Source organism: Pseudopodoces humilis, chromosome 27 (genome assembly GCF_049639895.1).
Source record: "Pseudopodoces humilis isolate 2021_Gansu_Grassland_sample_001 chromosome 27, ASM4963989v1, whole genome shotgun sequence".
Classification (NCBI taxonomy): Eukaryota; Metazoa; Chordata; class Aves; order Passeriformes; family Paridae; genus Pseudopodoces; species Pseudopodoces humilis.
This window is the reverse complement of record NC_142226.1, coordinates 1238658-1257688: the sequence shown is the minus strand read 5'-3', so window position 1 is coordinate 1257688 and position 19031 is coordinate 1238658. Positions and strand designations below refer to the sequence as shown.

The following is a 19031-nucleotide window of genomic DNA, read 5'->3' as shown; positions in this document are numbered from 1 at the left end:
GATGGATCCAGCCGTGAGGATGAGGAGAGGCTCTCCTGATTCCCCGTGGCCAGCCAGGCTTCTCCCACTGGCAGTGAAACTCAGAAATGATGTGGTTATGGAAATGCCATACCTAACAGGTGGGAAAGTCCAGGTAGGCACCAGGGAGGCTCAGGCTGGGCATTAGGAAAAAATTTCTTCTCTGGAATTGTTGGGAATCGGAAGGGGCTGCTCAGGGCAGTGACCAGAAACCAAGCAGAGGTGGCACTTTGTGGTCTGGTTTAGTGACATGTTGGGGTTCAATCAAAGGTTGGACTTGGTGACCTTGGAGGTCTTTTCCAACCTGAATGGTTCTGTGATTCTGCCAAGTGGTGAACGTGATCCCCAAAGCTTTGTTTGGCCACAGTCCTGGAGTTATCCTCCAGGAAATCCAGGCAGAGGTCTCCCCACACACCCCGTGCCGGTGATCACCAGCATTCCCAGCCCTTCCCAACCCAAGGGGAGCAGGCAGCTGTGTCCCTGGCTCCCCACTCTGTGCAGCTGCAGTGCTTTCAGCCCTTGCCCTGGGAGCAGCAGCTCTCTCTCAGTACCCGATTTCCACCCCTTCTTTAGGCAGGGCAGCTCTGAACCTCACCATGATGAATTCCTTCTGCTGGAGCAGCACCAAGACCCACAGATGAACCTTTAATTGACCCTGCCTGTGCTGCAAAGCCCAGCACCATCCCCTCTCCCAGCCTATCGAGCTCTGGAAGGCTTCCCACATTCAGGGGTTCATTCTTTGGCTGAGAGCTGCACAGGGTGGGATGAGCTGAGCAAATCATTGCTCTGACCCCAGTCACAAGTGGCTTCTTCCACACTCAGGACACCAGGGAACACCAGGACCTGTCTTGTTCCCCTTCCCCATCAGAGGCTTCCCGAGAAGTTGAAAACTCACACCAGGGGTAAAGTTCTGTCACCCATTTCAGGGGGGTTCTACAAAATTATCAATTCTGGTGATTGAGCAGGACCTCAGGAAGGACTGGACACCTCTGATGGGCAGCAAACCTTTCCTCTCCACCACCAGCGCTCTGACCCTGCTGCTCCTTCTCCTGTCTGGATGACAAGTGTTATTCCAGGCCTGCAGGCGAGCTGTAAATACAAAAACATGCACACCCTCCATTAACATTAGCAACAATATTTAAATCACACTCTAGAGGCTAATTGGCGAAAATTCAAAGGTGACACAGAGAGAGCAGCCCTTGAACAAAGCATCAGATGTGGAGGTGCTGTTCCAGCTTGCCCAGGCTCTCCTGCTCCCCCTGATCTGAGAGGGCACGGCCCAGGCAGTGGGAACCGGGCTCCCACGGTGCCAAAAACACAGAGATGAGGCTGGAGGGCTTCATGGGGCAGAAAAGTGGGTTTCAGTCCAAGATCCCACAAACAGCCGCCCACAGGACCTCAGAATCATGGAATACTGGTGTTGGAAACGACCTTTGGCATCGCAGTTCTGCCCAGGCAGGGTCACCTGGAGCAGGTGACACAGGAACACATCCAGGAGGGTTTGGGATTCCCCAGGAGGGAGACTCCACACCCTCCCTGGGCAGCTGTTCCCATGCTCCATGGAAAGAAGTTCCCTGTCATGTTGAGGTGGAACTTGTTGTGTTTTATCCTGTGGCCACTGCTCCTCGTCCTGTCCTGGGCACCCCTGAGCAGAGCCTGGCACCATGCCCAGGTGGGATGAAACTCCAGGTTTTTCACTGGAAAGGGGATCCCTCCACAAAACCAGGATGTAGCAACTGGAGTTACAACCTGGTTTTGACATCTTCCTTAAATCCCAGCTCCTGGATCGATGGTGGGATGTGAGACTCTGCTCTTTCCAGAGACTCCCTGTTGAAAAGCACGCTTCAAACGTGACATTTGCTGGCTCAGTATCACAAAAAAAACCCTTTAAATAGACCCACACTGACATTCTCTACACAGCCAGATGTTGAAGTCAGTGTAAAACTGGAGTCATTTTCGTACAGGTTCATGATCTTTAACATTTCTGAGCTAGGAGAGAAAAGTACTTTACACAGCCCTTTGGGGATGTGACCCATAAAACAGCAGCTGAACCGTGGGCTCTCAGGAACTGCAACTTACCCAGTGTCTTTATTTAAGTAGCTGCACTTCATTTTCCCCCAATTTTCATACCTTTCCCAAAGCCACAAGTCATGGCCCTGAGAACTCTCCAATTGCCCCCCATGGCAGCCCTCCAGCTCCTCTCTCAGCAGCCAGAGCGAGGTGAGCTTGCAGGAGCAGCTCCAGGTGTAGAAAGGCAAAAAAAAAAGGGGCAGCAGCCTTGGGCTCCTGTTTTCCCAAGGGAATGGGACACAAATCTCCCGGGCAGGGGGTGTGAGGCACTGCTGAGCCCCCTTTTCGAGCCCGTGTCCAAGAGCTGGCACATTCCCACGGCAGCAAAAAGGGAATAATTCCTCTCTAGATTTAGGACGTGTGGGAGCTCTGTATTTGCTCAGCACCGCTCACCTGAGGTTTTACACATCATAAAACAGGCTGAGAGGGAGCAAACCCTCAAGGGGCAGGATCTGACTGCCCAGCTGGTTTGACACTTTGATCAGTTCAGGCTGGAGAATTCTCCCTTTCCCTGCTGGAGCCAACACTTGCCAGAAATCTGCGCCTCAAGGAGACTTTGGCCAAGCTCATGAGCGGCCCAAATCTCCCATCCACAGCCCCCCGAGGCTTCACCTGTGCTGTGAGAGGGTCCCGTGCCCAGCACAGCACCCAGAGCTGGGCACAGAACTGGTGTCACCTTCCCCTGGCTCCTCAGGGCACTCCTGCCCTCATGGCTCTTCCTCAGAGTATCCCCCAAGGCCATTCCCAGCTGGTTTATCCCACTGGAGCCTGGGAAACCACCACAAAAACAATGAGAGGTGAAAAAAAGCTCGGAAAAGAGCTTGGACCCAGGCCTTGGAGAAGCTCCCCTGAGCAGTGGGGTGTGAGCTGCTCATTCCCACTGGGCTGGGGGTGTCTCTGCCACCTGCCCCAGGGACACCTGAGCCACCTGTCCCATGGACCCACAGCTCTTCCCAGGACTTTGGCCAATGGAGGAGAAGCCTGGGCCGGCAGGGCCGGTCCCAGCTCCGATGGAAGGCAGAGCCCCACCCTTGGGACCGGGATAATGTTTTCCTAAAGCCTGGCCGTGGTTGGCTTTTTGTTTTGCTGAGCTGTTGCTACGCACCTGAGGCTCCGCCGGGGAAGTCGGCTCTGCAGAGGAAACAACCCTGGCAAAAGTCACCAAATCATTGTTCTGGCGCTTTCTGTGTCATGGACAAACACATGAATCTGCACTTGTTTATCAGGGCAGGATTTCACTGGGCTGGTTTGTCTGTTGGACCTGCTGCTCTCAGCGGCAGCACTTAGCCCCAAAAAAACAAAACCAGGAAGAGACTAAGTGTTCCCACACAACTTCCAGCACAATCAGCAGCCCTCCTCGAAAGCGCCTTTGAAACAAGAAATGCGAGAGGGAAAAAACAATTAACGCCAGGGACTTCACTGGGGGGGGGGAAAAAAAAAAAAGACAATTCTTTCATTAATCAGAACCTTATCAGCAGCAAGGTGATATAAAGGGTTTAATTGGAACTGAGCAATGTGTTTGTGCTGCTGTGGAAGCCTTGTCTATGCGAGCAGGAATGTGGCCTGCATCCTGTTTTCCCTGCCACGGGGGAGGAATCCGCTCGGCCATTCCTTGAAAGGCTGCGGCTTGTTTGCCACCAGCTCCACGCTGGGTTCCTGCTCCTCGGCGCCCTTTGTGCTCGCAGGGATCCCAGAGCAGCGGGATGTTTTGGAGGAAGGCAGCAGCCATCCTTCCAGCGGGAGCAGCAGGTGTTCCTCGCCGTCCCTTTGTGCTCCATCCAAGGCCCCCGTGCCCAGCAGGACAATTCCCGAAGTGGGAGATTCCAGATTCCAGGGCTGCTTTGCTCTGTTACCCACCTGGGCCTTTGCAAGGGGCAGCACAGACAAAACTTGGCTTCTGGAGGGGGTTTTGCTCCATCCTGCCCTGGGCAGTGCCTGGAGGTGCTGAGAGCCCCCAGTCCCAGGAAAATCAAGGAAAGATCCTGCAGCCCCTCTGCTCCTCCTCCTGTGAGTGACCTTAGCAGGGCGTGTGGTCACTGCCTTCCACAGCACACGGGGTTCAACCTCTGCCAGCCCCTCAGATCCACCCCAGTGCCTGGAAAAGTCCCCCTGACTGGTCCTGGCTTTCTCCTCTTTCTGCTTCCTGTCACCAATCCCTTTTTAGCACAGGGAGCCCTCACCCTGTGCTGTCTTTAACGCCAGGACACCCAAAACCTGTGAACCCTCTTCCCAGCCTCTCACAAAGGGAATCACACTGATCCCTCCCTCCTGCATTTTGCCAGGACAAACAGCCCCAACCCGAATTCAACACCTTTTTCTGCACCAAAACTCTGCTTGGCTCCGATGGAGATCTGTCCAAACCCCTCAGGACTGTGCTTGGAGCACACAAATATAAAAAATTCTGGCTTCCCCAGGCAGCGGTGGCAATGTCACCCAAGAGCGGCTTGGAAGTGTGGCACAAGCACCCAGCAGAGCAGCCCAGCATAATTAAGCAGCGTTTTTATTCACGTCATCTCCTGGCTTTGGCATGGCTTTTATTACAGTCATTACAAAGACAGATATTACTTTTGGATTGACTCACTTGATGGGTTGATCAGCACTTTATTGTAGCCTCCAGTTATAGCACTTTTTATGGCAGCCAGAAGAACTTAACCATTAGCACACTATTAGGGAGAACACTGGCAACTGATTAAGTTGCTGAAGGTCAAAGACATTTTTCTTAATTGCTCCGCTTGTGCTCCCTCCTCCTCCTCCTCCTGCTGCTGCAACGGAGCTGGAGGGAGAATTATTCCCTTTTAACAACAAAGTCACAGAGCAGCACCTCAGATTTGCCATCAAATCCCTGGGGAGAGGCTCATTCCCCACCCCAGATCTCGGTCTCGCTGCTGGGATGAAAGTGTGAGGATTTTCATGGATGAAAACCAAAAAAGCTGCCAGGGTGACTTAATTGGGCACCACGTGCTGCAGATAATGGGCACACGAGGTCAGAGTGAAAGGAGGTGCCAAGGGGACAGCCCTGCCTGTGGAGGGAGATGGGAGAGGATTTTCCAGCCTCTCTGGGGTCTCTCACAACTCCCAGTTGGGTTTCCCAGCCTCTCTGGGGTCTCTCACAGATCCCAGTTGGGTTTTCAGCCTCTCTGGGGTCTCTCACAGATCCCAGTTGGGTTTCCCAGCCTCTCTGGGGTCTCTCACAACTCCCAGTTGGGTTTTCAACCTCTCTGGGGTCTCTCACAACTCCCAGTTGGGTTTCCCAGCCTCTCTGGGGTCTCTGAGCTGTGGCTGCTGCCAGAACAGCCCCACCACAGGCAAGATGAGATCCCAGAGTCTGGGAAAGTCTCTCAGATCAGCTTTGTCATTCTGCCCCCTGGAAAGCAGCGCTTGGGGTGTTTCCCCACTGATTCCTGGGGGAAGATGCTCAGCAGGGTGTTCCCACCCTGTTTCCCAGGCGGTGCTTCCAGCATGCTCCAGAGGCACTCAGGAATGACAATTCCCAGCACAGGCTGAGGCAGTGGCACCTCCCTCCCTGTCCCCAGCACAGGGGACAGAGAGTTTCTCCTGTGGGATCCAGGATGTGCTTTCCTGGAGCTCCTTCGTTACCCAGCACAGCTAATTAATGCAGTTTTAAACTCCGTGATCCCTTAATCTGGCTGGATTAAATTTCAGTTTTCTCCTCCAGCTCCTCCCCTCTCCCTGCCCATCTGAGGCGAGAGGCCAAAATCACCAAAAGCCATTTCTGTGGCAAAGCCTACCTGCAGAATCTCCGTGGTCCTGGTGGCCTGTCAGGGTCTCATCCACAGCTTTGGCTGCTCCCTTCAACTTCATCCTATTTTATGTCACATCTGCCCCCAACAAATATTAAAATAAATATTAAAATGGAACAAAGCCCCATAAAAAAAAAAAGTATTGCCCATCCTGATGAGGCCAGAAGTGTCCCACGGTGCAAGAGGGAAGTTTTGCTGCCTGTGAGCCATCAGGGAAGATCTGTTTTTCCAGGAATTCCTGAAAAATGGGAGAGTCACATGCAGGCCACAAGGTGTCCATTTTGGGAATCATCACTAGGGAAAAAGCTGGATCTTATTAAAGATGCCCCATCAGTCATGCTCAGAACTGACTTTGGAAGTTGCCTGATTTCCTGGATTTTCCACTTAAATGAAGTTTTCTTATCCTGCTCTTTCCTGTCACCTGTGAGAATTAATAAAACCCGCCTCCTTCAGCTAATCTTTATCAGCAAACTCAATAACCTCAAGAATAAGCACAGAGATCCTCTCTTATCCCTTTTCACCCTAATTAAGATGCTCTTAAGCATCTTCTTCCCTTGGGCATTACCTAATTAGGGCTCGTAATTAAAGCTTTGCTCAGAGGTTGGCACCAGCCCAGGCCCCACCTGAGCTCCTGCCAGGCTCAGGTTGTCCCTCAGTCCTTGGTGGCACCGTGGGATGTTGCAGGACACCCCAGCAGGGAGCTTTTGGTACTTTCCAGGATTTCTTTCTCTGCTTCTCGCTGCTGAGTCCAAACTGTCCCCATGGGAACCTCCCTGGAATATTTCCCGTTATTCCTGTGTCCAAATTCCCTCAGTTAATTGATGTTAGGGCACCAAAATCCTCCCAAACCAGCCCCTGTCCCCAGTGATTATTTCAGATTTTCCCTCCTTGCTCCAAGAGCTGGAGAGCATCACCTGTGGTCCCACCTCCCCAGCTGTGGTGTTCCCCTGGTGCCAGGGCCCTCTGGGCATCCCCAACAGGAATATTTTCCCTCTGAGACCAAGGTTCCTTTGGGACTTGAGGAAGGCAAATGAAAACGCAGGGCTGGCTCAGTGGACATCAGAGGGTGGGGAAATCTTTCCTGGGAAATGCACAAAATCCTCATTTCCCTCAGTGACACCACTGGAATCGGCCCCAGCAGGACACCATGGAAATGAAACCAAAACCAAAACCACTCCAGGCCTGTTCTGGAGTTCAGCTGAGCAGAAGAGGGGAGAATTTCACTGCAGGTATTGTACATACCACACAGGAAATTCACACTGGTTCAAGGTACCTTTTCCCCCCTTTCACCTCTAATTCCAGGTCCTTTTTATCATTAAAGTCCCAGGAGTGATGATTTATTGTCACAGAAACATCTGAGGGAGTCTGGTTTTCACACCAAGCCCTGGGGTGGAGGCTTGGCCATGGGAGAGGCAGCTCAGCCAGGAAAATCAGGGAATAGGAATGGCTGGGGCCCCTCCTGAGCCTTCAGCATCTTCACATCATCCTTTAGATGATGGCTTTTGAGCTGTGCTAATAATAATAATAATAACAACAACAATAATATAATTAATAATAATTTAAAAAATGATCCCTTCCCAGATCTGAAGGTCTGTCCCTGCCCTGCTGACCCCACAGCCACAGGGGAGGATTGGACTCAGCCATGGGCAAACACCACCAGGATCCCTCAGCGCAGGGATCCAAACTGGTCCCACATCCACAACCACCAGGGGATGACTTCCCTTCCCTGTTCCCAGAGAAATCCAGGAAGAAGGTGTGAAGTTCAGGAATGTTTAAGCCAGCCAGATGGATTCTAGATGGGTTCACTTGGAACTGAAATGTGCCCAGGACCATTCCCAGCCTCCCCATTCCCACTCCTTTTGGCCACCTGGATTCCTTTCACATCACCCACCACCACAGAAGGAAGGAAAGCACCATTGACCATTCTCATTATTTATTACAAATTACATCTTGAAAATCACTGTCTAAGAAAAAAAATCAATAGATTTAAATAAATATACAGATTTCAGGATGCTACATATGGCAGGTGTGCAATAAGTCACTTCAGGCTGGGACATTACACACACGAGGAGATTGACAGAGTACTTTACAGCAGAAGTTTTATTTTAAATTACTCACATTAAATCATGTGCAAAATTTCCTCTGGAACAAACCCTTTCAGGATTTTCTTCTTTCGGTTTTTTTAGAGTGACTCCAACCTTCAGAAGGTCAAAGATAAAAACAGATTCTCTGCAGCTTTGGGGACCAAATGATTAATCTGCCGTTTGATTCACAATACAATCAATTGGTCTTATTTTTCCCCTCTCCAGGGCTTAAAGCAAAATCAAGGAATTCTTTTTCTTGTCCATTGGGACTACACATGCAACAGCCACAGATTTTGGTCCACCACCAACTTCAAGCAGCCTTTCCAAAGCTCCTGTGCAGTCCTGGCGTGGGCAGCAGAGGACCCAGCAGTGGAGAGCAGCTCTCCACCTGCCCAGGTGCAGCCCTGGGTTCCTATAGAGCTCTGCCCAGGCAGACAAAAGTGCATTTGTGGCACAGCTCCGGAGCCATGAGGCTGCCCTTGCCTGCAAGGTTGGTTTCTAGGCCCTGGGCTCAGTGGTTTTCCCAAATTTTTCTTTCTCTCCCCTGAGCCAGCAGATCTGGGTTAAAACCCGAGCCTAAGCTCAGACAGGGCTGTGCTCTCTTACAGAATCACGGCGGGGTTTGGGTTGGAATGGACCTTAAAGATCACCCAGCTCCAGCCCTGTTCCCACCAGTCCTTCCCTCCACACCATCCCTACCTGGCTGCCCCTCACCTGATGCATTCCCCACCCAGGTTCCCCTTCCCACGGTGACCTGACACCCCTGGGTGGTCATTTACTGCCCAGAGCCTGACTCAGAGCTGCCCTAAGCCAAGCAGCAAGCCAGGCTTTGCTGCCCTCTCCTCACCACCCCTCTCTGCCCCAGCCCTTCCCTTCAGGCAGAGCTGGGGTATTCAGGAGCTGGAAATCCTCACTGAGGGGATGTCCAAGGAGAAGAGATGGGGTCACAGACCCAGACCAGGCTCAAGCCCTGCTCAAAGCCAGCCCCACAGCAGCCACACCTGGCTTTGCTGCCCTCCCTGGGCTAACTGATCCTCCACCTCAGCCAGGACCTCAGTGGAAATTCACCCCAGTGATTTCTCAGCCAGTGAGCGCCCTTGACTGCTCAGCTGGCTCCAGGTGACGATGAAATAAACTTTTAATACAAACTGAGAGCTGTTCCACCACAGCAGCTTCATCCACAGGCACTGACTGACAGAATAGTGCAAAGGTGGGCTCGGGCTGGGGGCAGCTCTTCCCTGACCACAGTGAGCAGCCAAACCCCTCTGGACGGGGCCAGCTCCGAGGCAGAGCAGCCCAGGCCAGCGATGGGCCAGGTCCAGCACTGCCCAGAGCCCCCCAGTTCACCCACCACACATGGGCTGGGTCCAGCACTGCCCAGAGCCCCCCAGTTCACCCATCACATGTGGGCTGAGCCCCTGCCGAGGCTCCAGGGCAGGGTCTGGCTGGTGCTGCTCCAGCACGACCCTTGCCTGATCCAAAAAGGCACAATTCAGCTCCAGGACACTTCTCTGGCTGTATGGAGAGAGTTTTTCCCTTTACAGCAGTCCCTCGAGTGCCGGATCACGCAGCAGGAGCACGGAGACTTCCACTTCCTTCCGCTCACGGCCTTCCCTTCAGCTCCAACAGCCAGCAGCGGAGCTGGTGGCACCCACAGGACTCCAAATTCTTCTGGTGAGCTTGGTGTGCACCTGCCTCTTATCTCTTCTTCCTCCAGGTGTTTTTTTCCCAGGGCAGAGCCGGTGGCTGTGTGTCCCTCCGGGAGCGCTGCTGGCGGTGGCTGGAGCGCGGGCTGGAGGCCCTGAGGTCCCTGGGAGCAGAAGGGACACCGTGGTCACTCCCCAGCCCATCTGCCCCCTACTCAGTACCCCAAGTTATGGCATTTATCCCCACCCCCACCACAATTTGCTGGGAGGCAGGAGATGGGGGAAGGAAGAGCAGGAATTTCTGTCCACAGCTGGATTAAGGCACAGTGGGGCTCCACCAAGCCCAGTGAGGTGGCTGAGGGTTCAAGGATGACCCAAAGTGCTGCTTCCCCAAATCCACCTTTCAGAAAGCGCCCCCACTGCCTCTGATTTAATTGCCACCAATTCATTAATTTGCCTTTCGCTCAGTTCCACTCCTGGGGTTGTTGTTTCTCCCCAAATTCCCTGATGTGGGGTTAGAAAAGCTCTGTCCTTTGTTTGAAGTTGCTGCCCAAGAAATTATCTTCCTAGGTGATGCCATCCCCCTCTCCCTCTTCTGTCCATCTGCCTGTCCCACACCAGAGGAACTCCCCACTCCAACCAAGAACTACATTTTGTGTGGCATTTCTCTGGTTTGGGAAGGGCACACACAGCCCTGGCTCCCTCAGATGGAGCAGAAAGAGCCAAGTCTCCCCGTTTAAAGGGGACAGGAGGAGGCAGGCAGGCGGCAGAAGGTCAGGTCTGAGTGGTAACTGCAGCCTGGAGCCACAATCCCACATTTTCAGAGTGGGTTTAGGTGCCCTGCTCACCTGAGAGCTCTCAGCAGCCCGTGGTGGGGAGGCCTCGTGGCACCGCTCTGCAGAGACCTCGCTGATGCTCCGGAGCTCATGGGGAGCTTCAGACTCTGGAGGTACCTGAAGAGCAAGAGGAGAAGCCTGAGCCACCCAGAGCCAGGCTGCGGGGAGCTCAGGGGGAGCCTGGCCCGGTGACAGACAGCTGAATGCACGGCTTTGAAGGGTTAATTGCAGCTATTTGGGAGCTATTCACCGCTCACTTTGACTGCTGTTCCCTCGGGCCAGAGCTCCTCTATTCACAGGCATATTTAATGATCGGGGATTGCCTGGCTATGGAATTAATGACAGATATCCACAGCGACGTCCCTGCCTTCAGCAGCGCTGCTGAAGCTGAACTGAGACCCCACAGGCACCATCAGCTGAGGTGGCCATGGGACATTTGGCTGCTGAGTCCCAGCTCGGAGCAGCCCTTCTCTGCTCCCCTCTGAGCCGTGCAGGGGACACTGGGGTCCCAAAAACCCACACCCTCACTTGTCCCAGCTCCCACATGCTGCCAGCTCTCCCCTCTGAGCGGTGCAGGGGACACTGGTGTCCCAAAAACCCACACCCTCACTTGTCCCAGATCCCACATGCTGCCAGCTCTCCCCTCTGAGCAGGGGACACTGGGATTCCAAAAATCCACACTCTCACTTGTCCCAGCTCCCACATGCTGCCAGCTCTCCCCTCTGAGCGGTGCAGGGGACACTGGTGTCCCAAAGTTCCACACCCTCACTTGTCCCATCCCCACGCCAGCTCCCCGTTCCCACCAGCACACCCAGCCCTTCCCCAGCAGCAGCAGCAGGGATGGAGGTGGAACTGCTGCCTCTCACCCAAAGCACCCCCTGACACCGCCAGGGCTCTCGGGAGGGGAGAAAAAAGCCACCAGACAAATCCCAGCTGCTGGCAAAGAGCCATCCCCAGGGAGCTGGGCAGACCCTGGGGCTCCTGAGCCCGGCCTGCCTCTCACCCCGAGCATCCCCAGCGCTTACCCAGGCCTGCCCTGGCAGAAGGTGGCACAGAAGCTGTCCCTGGAGTGCCGGCACTCGCACCTGCCCGCCGACCTCTTGCGCCGCCTTGGCGGGCTGCCCAAGCCGTAGGGAGCGGTGTGCCTGGGAAACACAAAGGAATTCAGCTATGCCACCAGCTTTTTATTGGCCAACAGGTTTATAACAGGGTCCTGGGAGGCGGCCAAGCCAGTGCCAGGATAATAAAGGCTCATCTATAGACACACGGTGAAAAGGTCACCGATAGGTCTGAGCCTTTAAACTCCAGCTCCTCTCGCAGCTCACCCCTCCCTGTTTGGAGATATCTGTGCTGGCTGGGACGGGCACTTTTCTCTCCTTGCAGCAGCCCAGGTGCCCGTGCCAGGGCTGCCACATGGGCTGCCATGGGTGGCACAGCTCGGCTGGCCCAGCCCAGCTCAGGTGCCAGGGCTCTCCTGCCCTGCGGGTTTAACACAGGGCACCGCACAGCCCGACACGTCTCGGGGCCAGAGCCGGTTCTTGTGCTCACAGCCCGGAGCTGCGAGCACGCTCTGCTGATGGCAATCTCCTCTCCCAGAGGATTGGCAGGGACTGCAGCTACTCCCCGAGCAAGCAGCGAGTTGTAAATGCATGTCAGCGAGCGCGATTATAACCACACCTGAGCGCATGTGTTGTGCTCCAGTGCGATGGCCACGGGTCTGGAAGCGCTGGGAAAGCTGCTCCGGCATTCCTGAGGGCAGCACTTGGCAGTGCCAGCCCTCCGCTGTCTCATTAACAATACTGGCAGGAGGCAGCCGGCGTTACCGGCTGCGAGCGGGGAGAGGAACTTCCCCGACTTGCAGCCACAACATCTCCGTGTTGCTCCGGGCTCGCAGAGGTGCAAACCTCAGGAAAAGCCGAGCCCGGGAGGGAGCAGCGCCCTGTGCTTTCAGCCCGAGCCCTGGGGTTTGGACAAACACCTGAGCAGCAGCAGCACAGTTTGTCCCTTTCTCGGCTGCCCGTGCACCTTGGAGCAGGTGCTGCCAGAGCCCCGCAGCCCCGGGAGCCTTTCCCACCCTGCTCCAGCGGAAGGTACAGCCCCTGCCCATCAGCAGAGCCACCCCGAGCGCCGCGCTCCTGCTCACCCAGGTGTGTTGACCCAGATGATGTCCAGGTGACAGAAGTAGATGCATTCCTTATCCAGCCAGCTGTTGCAGGAACATCGCTTGCTCCTCGGCGGCGCGGCCAGGTGCGACTCGGCCGGGGGATGGCCCAGACCTGCAGCGGCACAAGGAGGGAGGGAGGGAGGGAGGGATGAGCGGCCGCTCCGTGTCCCCTCCGGTGTCCCCGTGCCGCGGGAGCGCCGGGAGCTCCCCGGAGCGAGGGTCCCGCACCCCCGGGCACCCCAGGACCCCCTCCCAGTGCCAAGGGGGCTCAGGGGATCCCCCCTCCCGTGCGGGCACCCCCGGGGCACCGAGCCCTGCTCCAGCCCGGGGCTCACCGGCTTCCAGCAGGGCGCAGAGGGCGAGCGCCAGCAGCACGCCGGGGTGGCTGCCCATGACCGCGGCTCTGCGCTGCCGGCTTTAGGGCTTCTCCTGGGCTTTTCCTGCTGTCCCGGCTCTTCCAGCCGAGCCGCCGAGCTGCTCTGGAGCCGGCGGGCCCCCGGCAGGTGCTTTATAGCCGCGGCCCGCCGCGTCAGCCGCTCCGCCCCCGGGGAACGCCGGGCTCGCGTGGGGCGGCGCGGAGCCCCCGCTCCTCCCCGCCTCCCTCCGCCTGCCCGGACCCGCGGAGAAAGCGCCGGGCACACCGGGGATGGTGTCCGGGATGCGGGGAGGAGTGAGCCCCGAGGGGTCCCGAGCGCGGCTGGGGATGCGGTGGAGGCAGAGAGAGCAGCGGGGTCTGCGGGCAGAGTCCCCCTGGGAGCCTCCCCGCATCTCCCCCGCCCACGGGGGATGCTTAAAACCGCGCAAAGTGGGCAGGATTCAAGATCAAAGTCAAGTTTTCAGTTGAAATGTCTTAATTTGACTCAGCTTAATGAAAATGTGAATTGATAATGTCGCTTGAAATCTCTGCTCAGTTCATTCAATGACAGTCTTGGCTTTCCCTTTCTTTCCTCTAAATCAACTTTAAAACTTTTCCTACTTGGAGCAATTAAAATTTATTGCAATAAATAAGCCCGAGCACTGTCTAGTTTTGCTTCAGCATTCATGTGGCACATTTGCCATTATCTGCAGATTTTTGGGATTGAAATCATGTGAAGCACAGTCTCCTCCTGGCCTGCACCAGGAGGAGTCAAAGCCCTTCACCTTGCCTGTGGTGTGTCAGGCAGAAGGAGGAAATTCCTCCGGGCAAGTGTTGGGTCCTGACCATGCCAGGGATGGATCACAGCTTCCAGGCACCCCGAATTCCTTGGGAACACCGATCCAGCTTGGAATGGCAGCTCCAGGAATGGCAAATCTTGGGCAAATCCTGCGAGTGGTTTAGAAAAGCAAAATCCCCGCGTTTGCCTTTTGCAAGAGGTCCTCAAAAACTTCTTGGGAAAGGGAGTGTATTTTATTTGTTTACCATGAGCAGTTCAGCTTTTTATGGCCCTGTTGTCATGGGCAGATGCAAGGTGGTGGCAATTACAGCCGCACTGAGGTCTCATGCACAGGAACACGTGCACGTGGGAAAAGAAAGGGAAATAAGGAAAAGTGCAGGGAGGGAGAGTGAGGAAAATGGATCCTGAGCCAGAGCTTCTGCTCACAGCAGCTCGTGGAAGTAAAACAGGTGATGACTGCAGTCCTGCAGGCAAAGTCTGGAGGATTTGACATTCTCTTGGTCCAAGCAGCGGTGGGAATCGCTCTCTGTGCTCATGCAAAGTGCACACGGGGGGTGTGTGCAGGGAAAAAACAGTGGGAGCAAAGAAACCGCACAGGAGAGCACAGACATTTACAGAAGGCACAAAGTGAGGGGGCACAGAGGCCAGGGAGGATGAAAAATGTGTGTATGGGCACGCCAGGAAAATAACACAGTAGAGAATGTGCCAGGCAGTGAAAATCAGGCAGAATGCAAATGATAAATTAATAAGAAAATCAAGATAGAGCTCATAAAACAAAGCAAACAGAGGGAAGTGTTTAACCTCTGTACCAGTGCAACAATTATTCTAAAGAAAACAGGGAAACACAAAAGCAGCATTACCTGTTACTGCCCATATTCCAGCTGTGCCAAGTTTCAGAGTTGTGTCAGAGTTGTGTGTGACATTCCAGATGCCAGCCCAGTGATACAATAAATCTGCCTTGGCTGCCGTTCCTGCGCTCCTCATCCAGGCCACTGCGGGCTGAAAGACGATCCCCTGGACGTGGGGAAGGCAACGCAGCCGTGTTTGCTCACCCCGTGGGAAGGCTGGCGAGTAAATGACATCATTTTGTACAAAAAAGGGCGCTGTCTTTGAAGGGGTGCTGCCCGTGAGGAGTTGGTTTGCTGAAGGGATCAGCCCTGTCACACAGAGCCCTCGTGCAAGGAGCCACAGTCTCAAGCTGACCCCAAGATTTGGGCATCTGGGTCCAAGGAATTTCCTCCTCTTTTGTGGCTGGGGCTCTGTCACCCAGCTCACGTTGCCAAGGAGCAGCTGGAGCTCCACGTAGCTGCAATCTGTGTGAGGCTGGAAGTGCCTGCTGCTATCTGCCTGTCATGCCAGGTGCAAAAACACCTTCACAAACCAGGCCTTTCATCCAAAGATTTCTCAACTGTTGTCTTCCTTTCCCATAAATCCCACCAGGCTGAAATCGGAGCAGATGTTACACCCTCGTGCTCATCCCTGCCTGTGGATGGGAGCCTGAATTCCCTTTTTTTCTCCAGGAAAAGCCCTCCTGTGCTGAGCAGGCACCAACCTGAGCAGCACACCTTGGGATGTTTGGCACCAGAGCTTCAAAGATCCCGCAGGACGTGGGGCTAGGGATGAGTGCCGCTGTTTCTCACAGGGATGTGGGAACCCTGCAGAGACGAGGTGGGGCTGGCACTGAACTGGCTTTGAACTGAGCCAGCTCTGAGAGCTTTGTCCAGAGCTAAAGAGTTCCTGTGGAAAAACAACACTTTAAAAAGTTGTTTTGCCTTTACGGCGCATGAGGGAGAATGCCCAAAGAGGAGGTGGAGCAGCTGCTTCAGCACCAAACACATCCTCACAGGGACTCAGTGATCTTGGAGGTCTTTTCCAACCTTAGTGATTCCGTGGTTCAGTGATTGTTCTGGTGTCTGTGGTGCTTCCAAGAGTACCTGCTTGGTTTAGGTTGAATCATGGAATATTCTGAGCTGGAAGGGACCCACAGGATCATCCAGTGCAGCTCCAGCCCTGCCCAGACCCCCCAACAGCCCCAGCCTGGGCATCCCTGGAGCGCTGTCCAAAGGCTCCTGCAGCTCCGGCAGCCTCGGGGCCGTGCCCATTCCCTGGGGAGCCTGGGCAGTGCCAGCACCTCTGGGGGAAGAACCTTTCCCTAAATGCAGCCTGAGCCTGGCCTGGCCCAGCTGCAGCCGTTCCCTGGGTGCTGTCCCTGTCCCAGAGCAGAGATGGGAGCTGCAGATCCCTGAGCTCTGCCCTCGCTGTGCTCTGCTCCAGCTGGACACTCCAAGTGCCCTCAGCTGCTCCTCCTGTGGCCCCTCCTGACCCTTCAGCATCTCTGGTGATACATTTAGATCTCATATTTTGGTGTCCCACACCCACAGATGTTCGATCCCCTCGTGCTGTGGGCTGGGGGATCAGCCCTCTCTGGGAGCCGTGGTTCTCCTTGACCTCCAGAGCATGGAGAACCTGCACAGCTCCTGCCACTGTCCCCGCTGTTCCCCTGATAAGGATCACGGCCAGCTTCCCGAGGCCAACCCTCCTGGCACTATCACCAAACTAAAATCACAAAGAAAAACAACAGGGCTGGAGCAGGGCCGGGCGTGCTGCACAAACACGGCTCCCAAAGAAGGAACAAAGGCGTGCACGGGGTCCTAAATGCCAAAGATGGGCTTTGCCTCCCGCGGTTATTTTTTCCCTTTTGTTTCTGACTGCGGGAGCACATTGTTCATGTCACTGTGAGGAGTTCCAGGCAGACATGACGAAAGGGACAAACCAGCCCAAGACAGGAGACATCCCATGCGGCCCTCACGAGCGGCACTGTTTGGAAACAAGGAGTGAGCAAACAGGAAAGGCCTTTAACCATTGAGCAGTCGGGATCTCAGCGTGCTCTTGGCACCAGCAGGAACAATGGGGTGATGTCACGAGCCAGAATTCCCCATGGTGGATGGCAGCCCAGCAAATAATCATAATTCTTGTCCCGGGACATGAGCAACATTTTTCCAGCGTTGGTCATCCCCCACGGAGCCGCTGTGAGGAAATGCAGGAAAGAGACATTGTCAAGTGAGGCTTCCTTTGGGATTTTCACTGCTCCCCCTGCCCTCCCCAGCTCAGCACATCAGATGTAATAAATCACAGCTCGCTGCTGGCGGGGAGGATCTCAGTGAGGTTCAGGGAGGCTGAAGGAGATGTCTCACACACTGAAAACAGGGTGAGCACCACGGTCTGGATACTTGCAAGGCAAAGGGGCAGAGTTTCCTCAGCTCTGTGAGGCTTTGAGCTGACAAAGAGCGAATCTGGAGCGTTGTCCATGGGTTTCCAAAGGTGCTGAGGATGGCCAGGGGCTCAGGAGAGAGTTCTGCACAAACAGTGGTGGCTGGGGAATTTCAACAAATTTTTTTCAATAATTTCAACAATTTTTTAACAGTTTTTATTAATTGTTATTTTTTAAGGCTACTAAACAACAAGAACAATACAAAGGAATCCTCCAGATCCCAGCTTCTCCTTATTTTGGCTTAAAGCCAGCTCTGTGGAGAATATCCTGAAGTTCATTTGCAGCATCCAGGCCTCTCCTGAGGCAGCTCTTGAATTCCCTTTTGGCTCCTTTCTCTTGATGGGAACTGGTGCCATGGGAGGACTGTCAGAGCTGGGCCACCCTCAGGGCTTGGGCTGGCTTTGTTCTTCGGCTGTTACTGAAAATCCAGACTCACCTCTCCAAGATTTTCTCTGCAAGGTCCCACTTGGTTTCCCTGCAGCCACCCCAGCTCTGTCCCTTCTGCACTGTCCCAGGGGAGGTGGCGCTTGCTGGAGCTGAACATGGGATTTCAGCAGCAAAAGTAACCCAGTGAGTCCCAGCCAGTCCTGAAATGCAGCCCTGAGGAGAGAAACACAAAGCCATGCATGTGTGTGTGTGGCTGGCTGACAGATCTGTCCTGTGTTTGTGGCTGTCCGGACACACCCCCAAGGGCTCTTTGTTGTGGTCACAGTGGGATCTCCACATGTTTTCCCCTCCTGAGGCTCCCAGGGAACCCCAGGGTCCCTCTCAGGGCTGGGCAGAGGCAGCCTGGCCCCAGGCATTGGCTCTGCTGCCTCTGCCCACCCCACAAACACGAGGGGTCTCTGCTGCACCTGAAGGTGAAGGTGTCCCCAGGGCAGAAGGTGGGGGTCACACAGGGAGAGGAAGATCCTGGGATGTGCTGGCTCCATCCTTCCCAGGGAGGTGGGAAGGGGCAGGTGGCCTTGGCAAGGACCGCTTGTGACATCCAGGAAGGTCAGGCTGTGACCTGTCCCCATGGCAGGCCACTGTGCCAAGGGCCAGCCTGCTGGAATCAGGCCTGATGAGGAATGATTGCTTGGTATCCTGATGGATTATCCAGTCCTGCTCTCCAGGGTTGGATTATCCAGTCCTGCTCTCCAGGGTTGGATTATCCAGTTCTGCTCTCCATGGATGGATTATCCAGTTCTGCTCTCCAGGGATGGATTATCCAATTCTGCTCTCCAGGGATGGATTATCCAGTTCTGTTCTAGATTATCCAGTCCTGCTCTCCAGGGATGGATTATCCAGTTCTGTTCTGGATTATCCAGTTCTGCTCTCCAGGGATGGATTATCCAGTTCTGCTCTCCAGGGATGGATTATCCAGTTCTGCTCTCCAGGGATGGATTATCCAATCCTGCTCTCCAGGGATGGATTATCCAGTCCTGCTCTCCAGGGATGGATTATCCAGTTCTGCTCTCCAGGGATGGATTATCCAATCCTGCTCTCCAGGGATGGATTATCCAGTTCTGCTCTCCAGGGATGGATTATCCAGTTCTGCTCTCCAGGGATGGATTATCCAGTTCTGCTCTCCAGGGATGGATTATCCAGTTCTGCTCTCCAGGGATGGATTATCCAGTTCTGCTCTCCAGGGATGGATTATCCAGTTCTGCTCTCCAGGGTTGGATTATCCAGTTCTGCTCTCCAGGGATGGATTATCCAGTTCTGCTATCCAGGGATGGATTATCCAGTTCTGTTCCAGATTATCCAGTTCTGCTCTCCAGGGATGGATTATCCAGTTCTGTTCTGTAGGGATGGATTATCCAGTCCTGCTCTCCAGGGATGGATTATCCAGTCCTGCTCTCCAGGGATGGATTATCCAGTTCTGCCCTCCAGGGATGGATTATCCAGTTCTGCTCTCCAGGGATGGATTATCCAGTCCTGCTCTCCAGGGATGGATTATCCAGTCCTGCTCTCCAGGGATGGATTATCCAGTCCTGCTCTCCAGGGATGGATTATCCAGTCCTGCTCTTCAGGCAGAAGAGACC

At 54.6% G+C, this 19031-nt stretch overlaps 1 protein-coding gene across 1 annotated transcript; it reads right to left on the bottom strand.

Moving 5' to 3' along the window:
* Window positions 1-7765: 7765 nt before the first annotated feature.
* On the bottom strand, window positions 7766-13050 carry EDN2 (endothelin 2). The gene is made up of 5 exons (XM_005529867.3): window positions 12915-13050; window positions 12559-12691; window positions 11441-11560; window positions 10428-10532; window positions 7766-9743 (listed from the first exon to the last, which is right to left on the bottom strand). Exons 1-5 carry the CDS (start codon window positions 12970-12972, stop codon window positions 9632-9634), a joined length of 528 nt encoding a protein of 175 aa, XP_005529924.1. The 5' UTR covers window positions 12973-13050; the 3' UTR covers window positions 7766-9631.
* Between the last annotated feature and the right edge of the window lie 5981 nt (window positions 13051-19031).

Excerpts from the sequence above, each read along its gene's own strand:
- EDN2 (XM_005529867.3), bottom strand. The coding sequence starts at position 12,972 with ATGGGCAGCCACCCCGGCGTGCTGCTGGCGCTCGCCCTCTGCGCCCTG. Across the intron at positions 12,692-12,914 it reads CTGCGCCCTGCTGGAAGCCG|GTCTGGGCCATCCCCCGGCC; the intron begins GTGAGCCCCGGG and ends GTGCCGCTGCAG. Across the intron at positions 9,744-10,427 it reads GGGCTGCTGAGAGCTCTCAG|GGACCTCAGGGCCTCCAGCC; the intron begins GTGAGCAGGGCA and ends TTCTGCTCCCAG.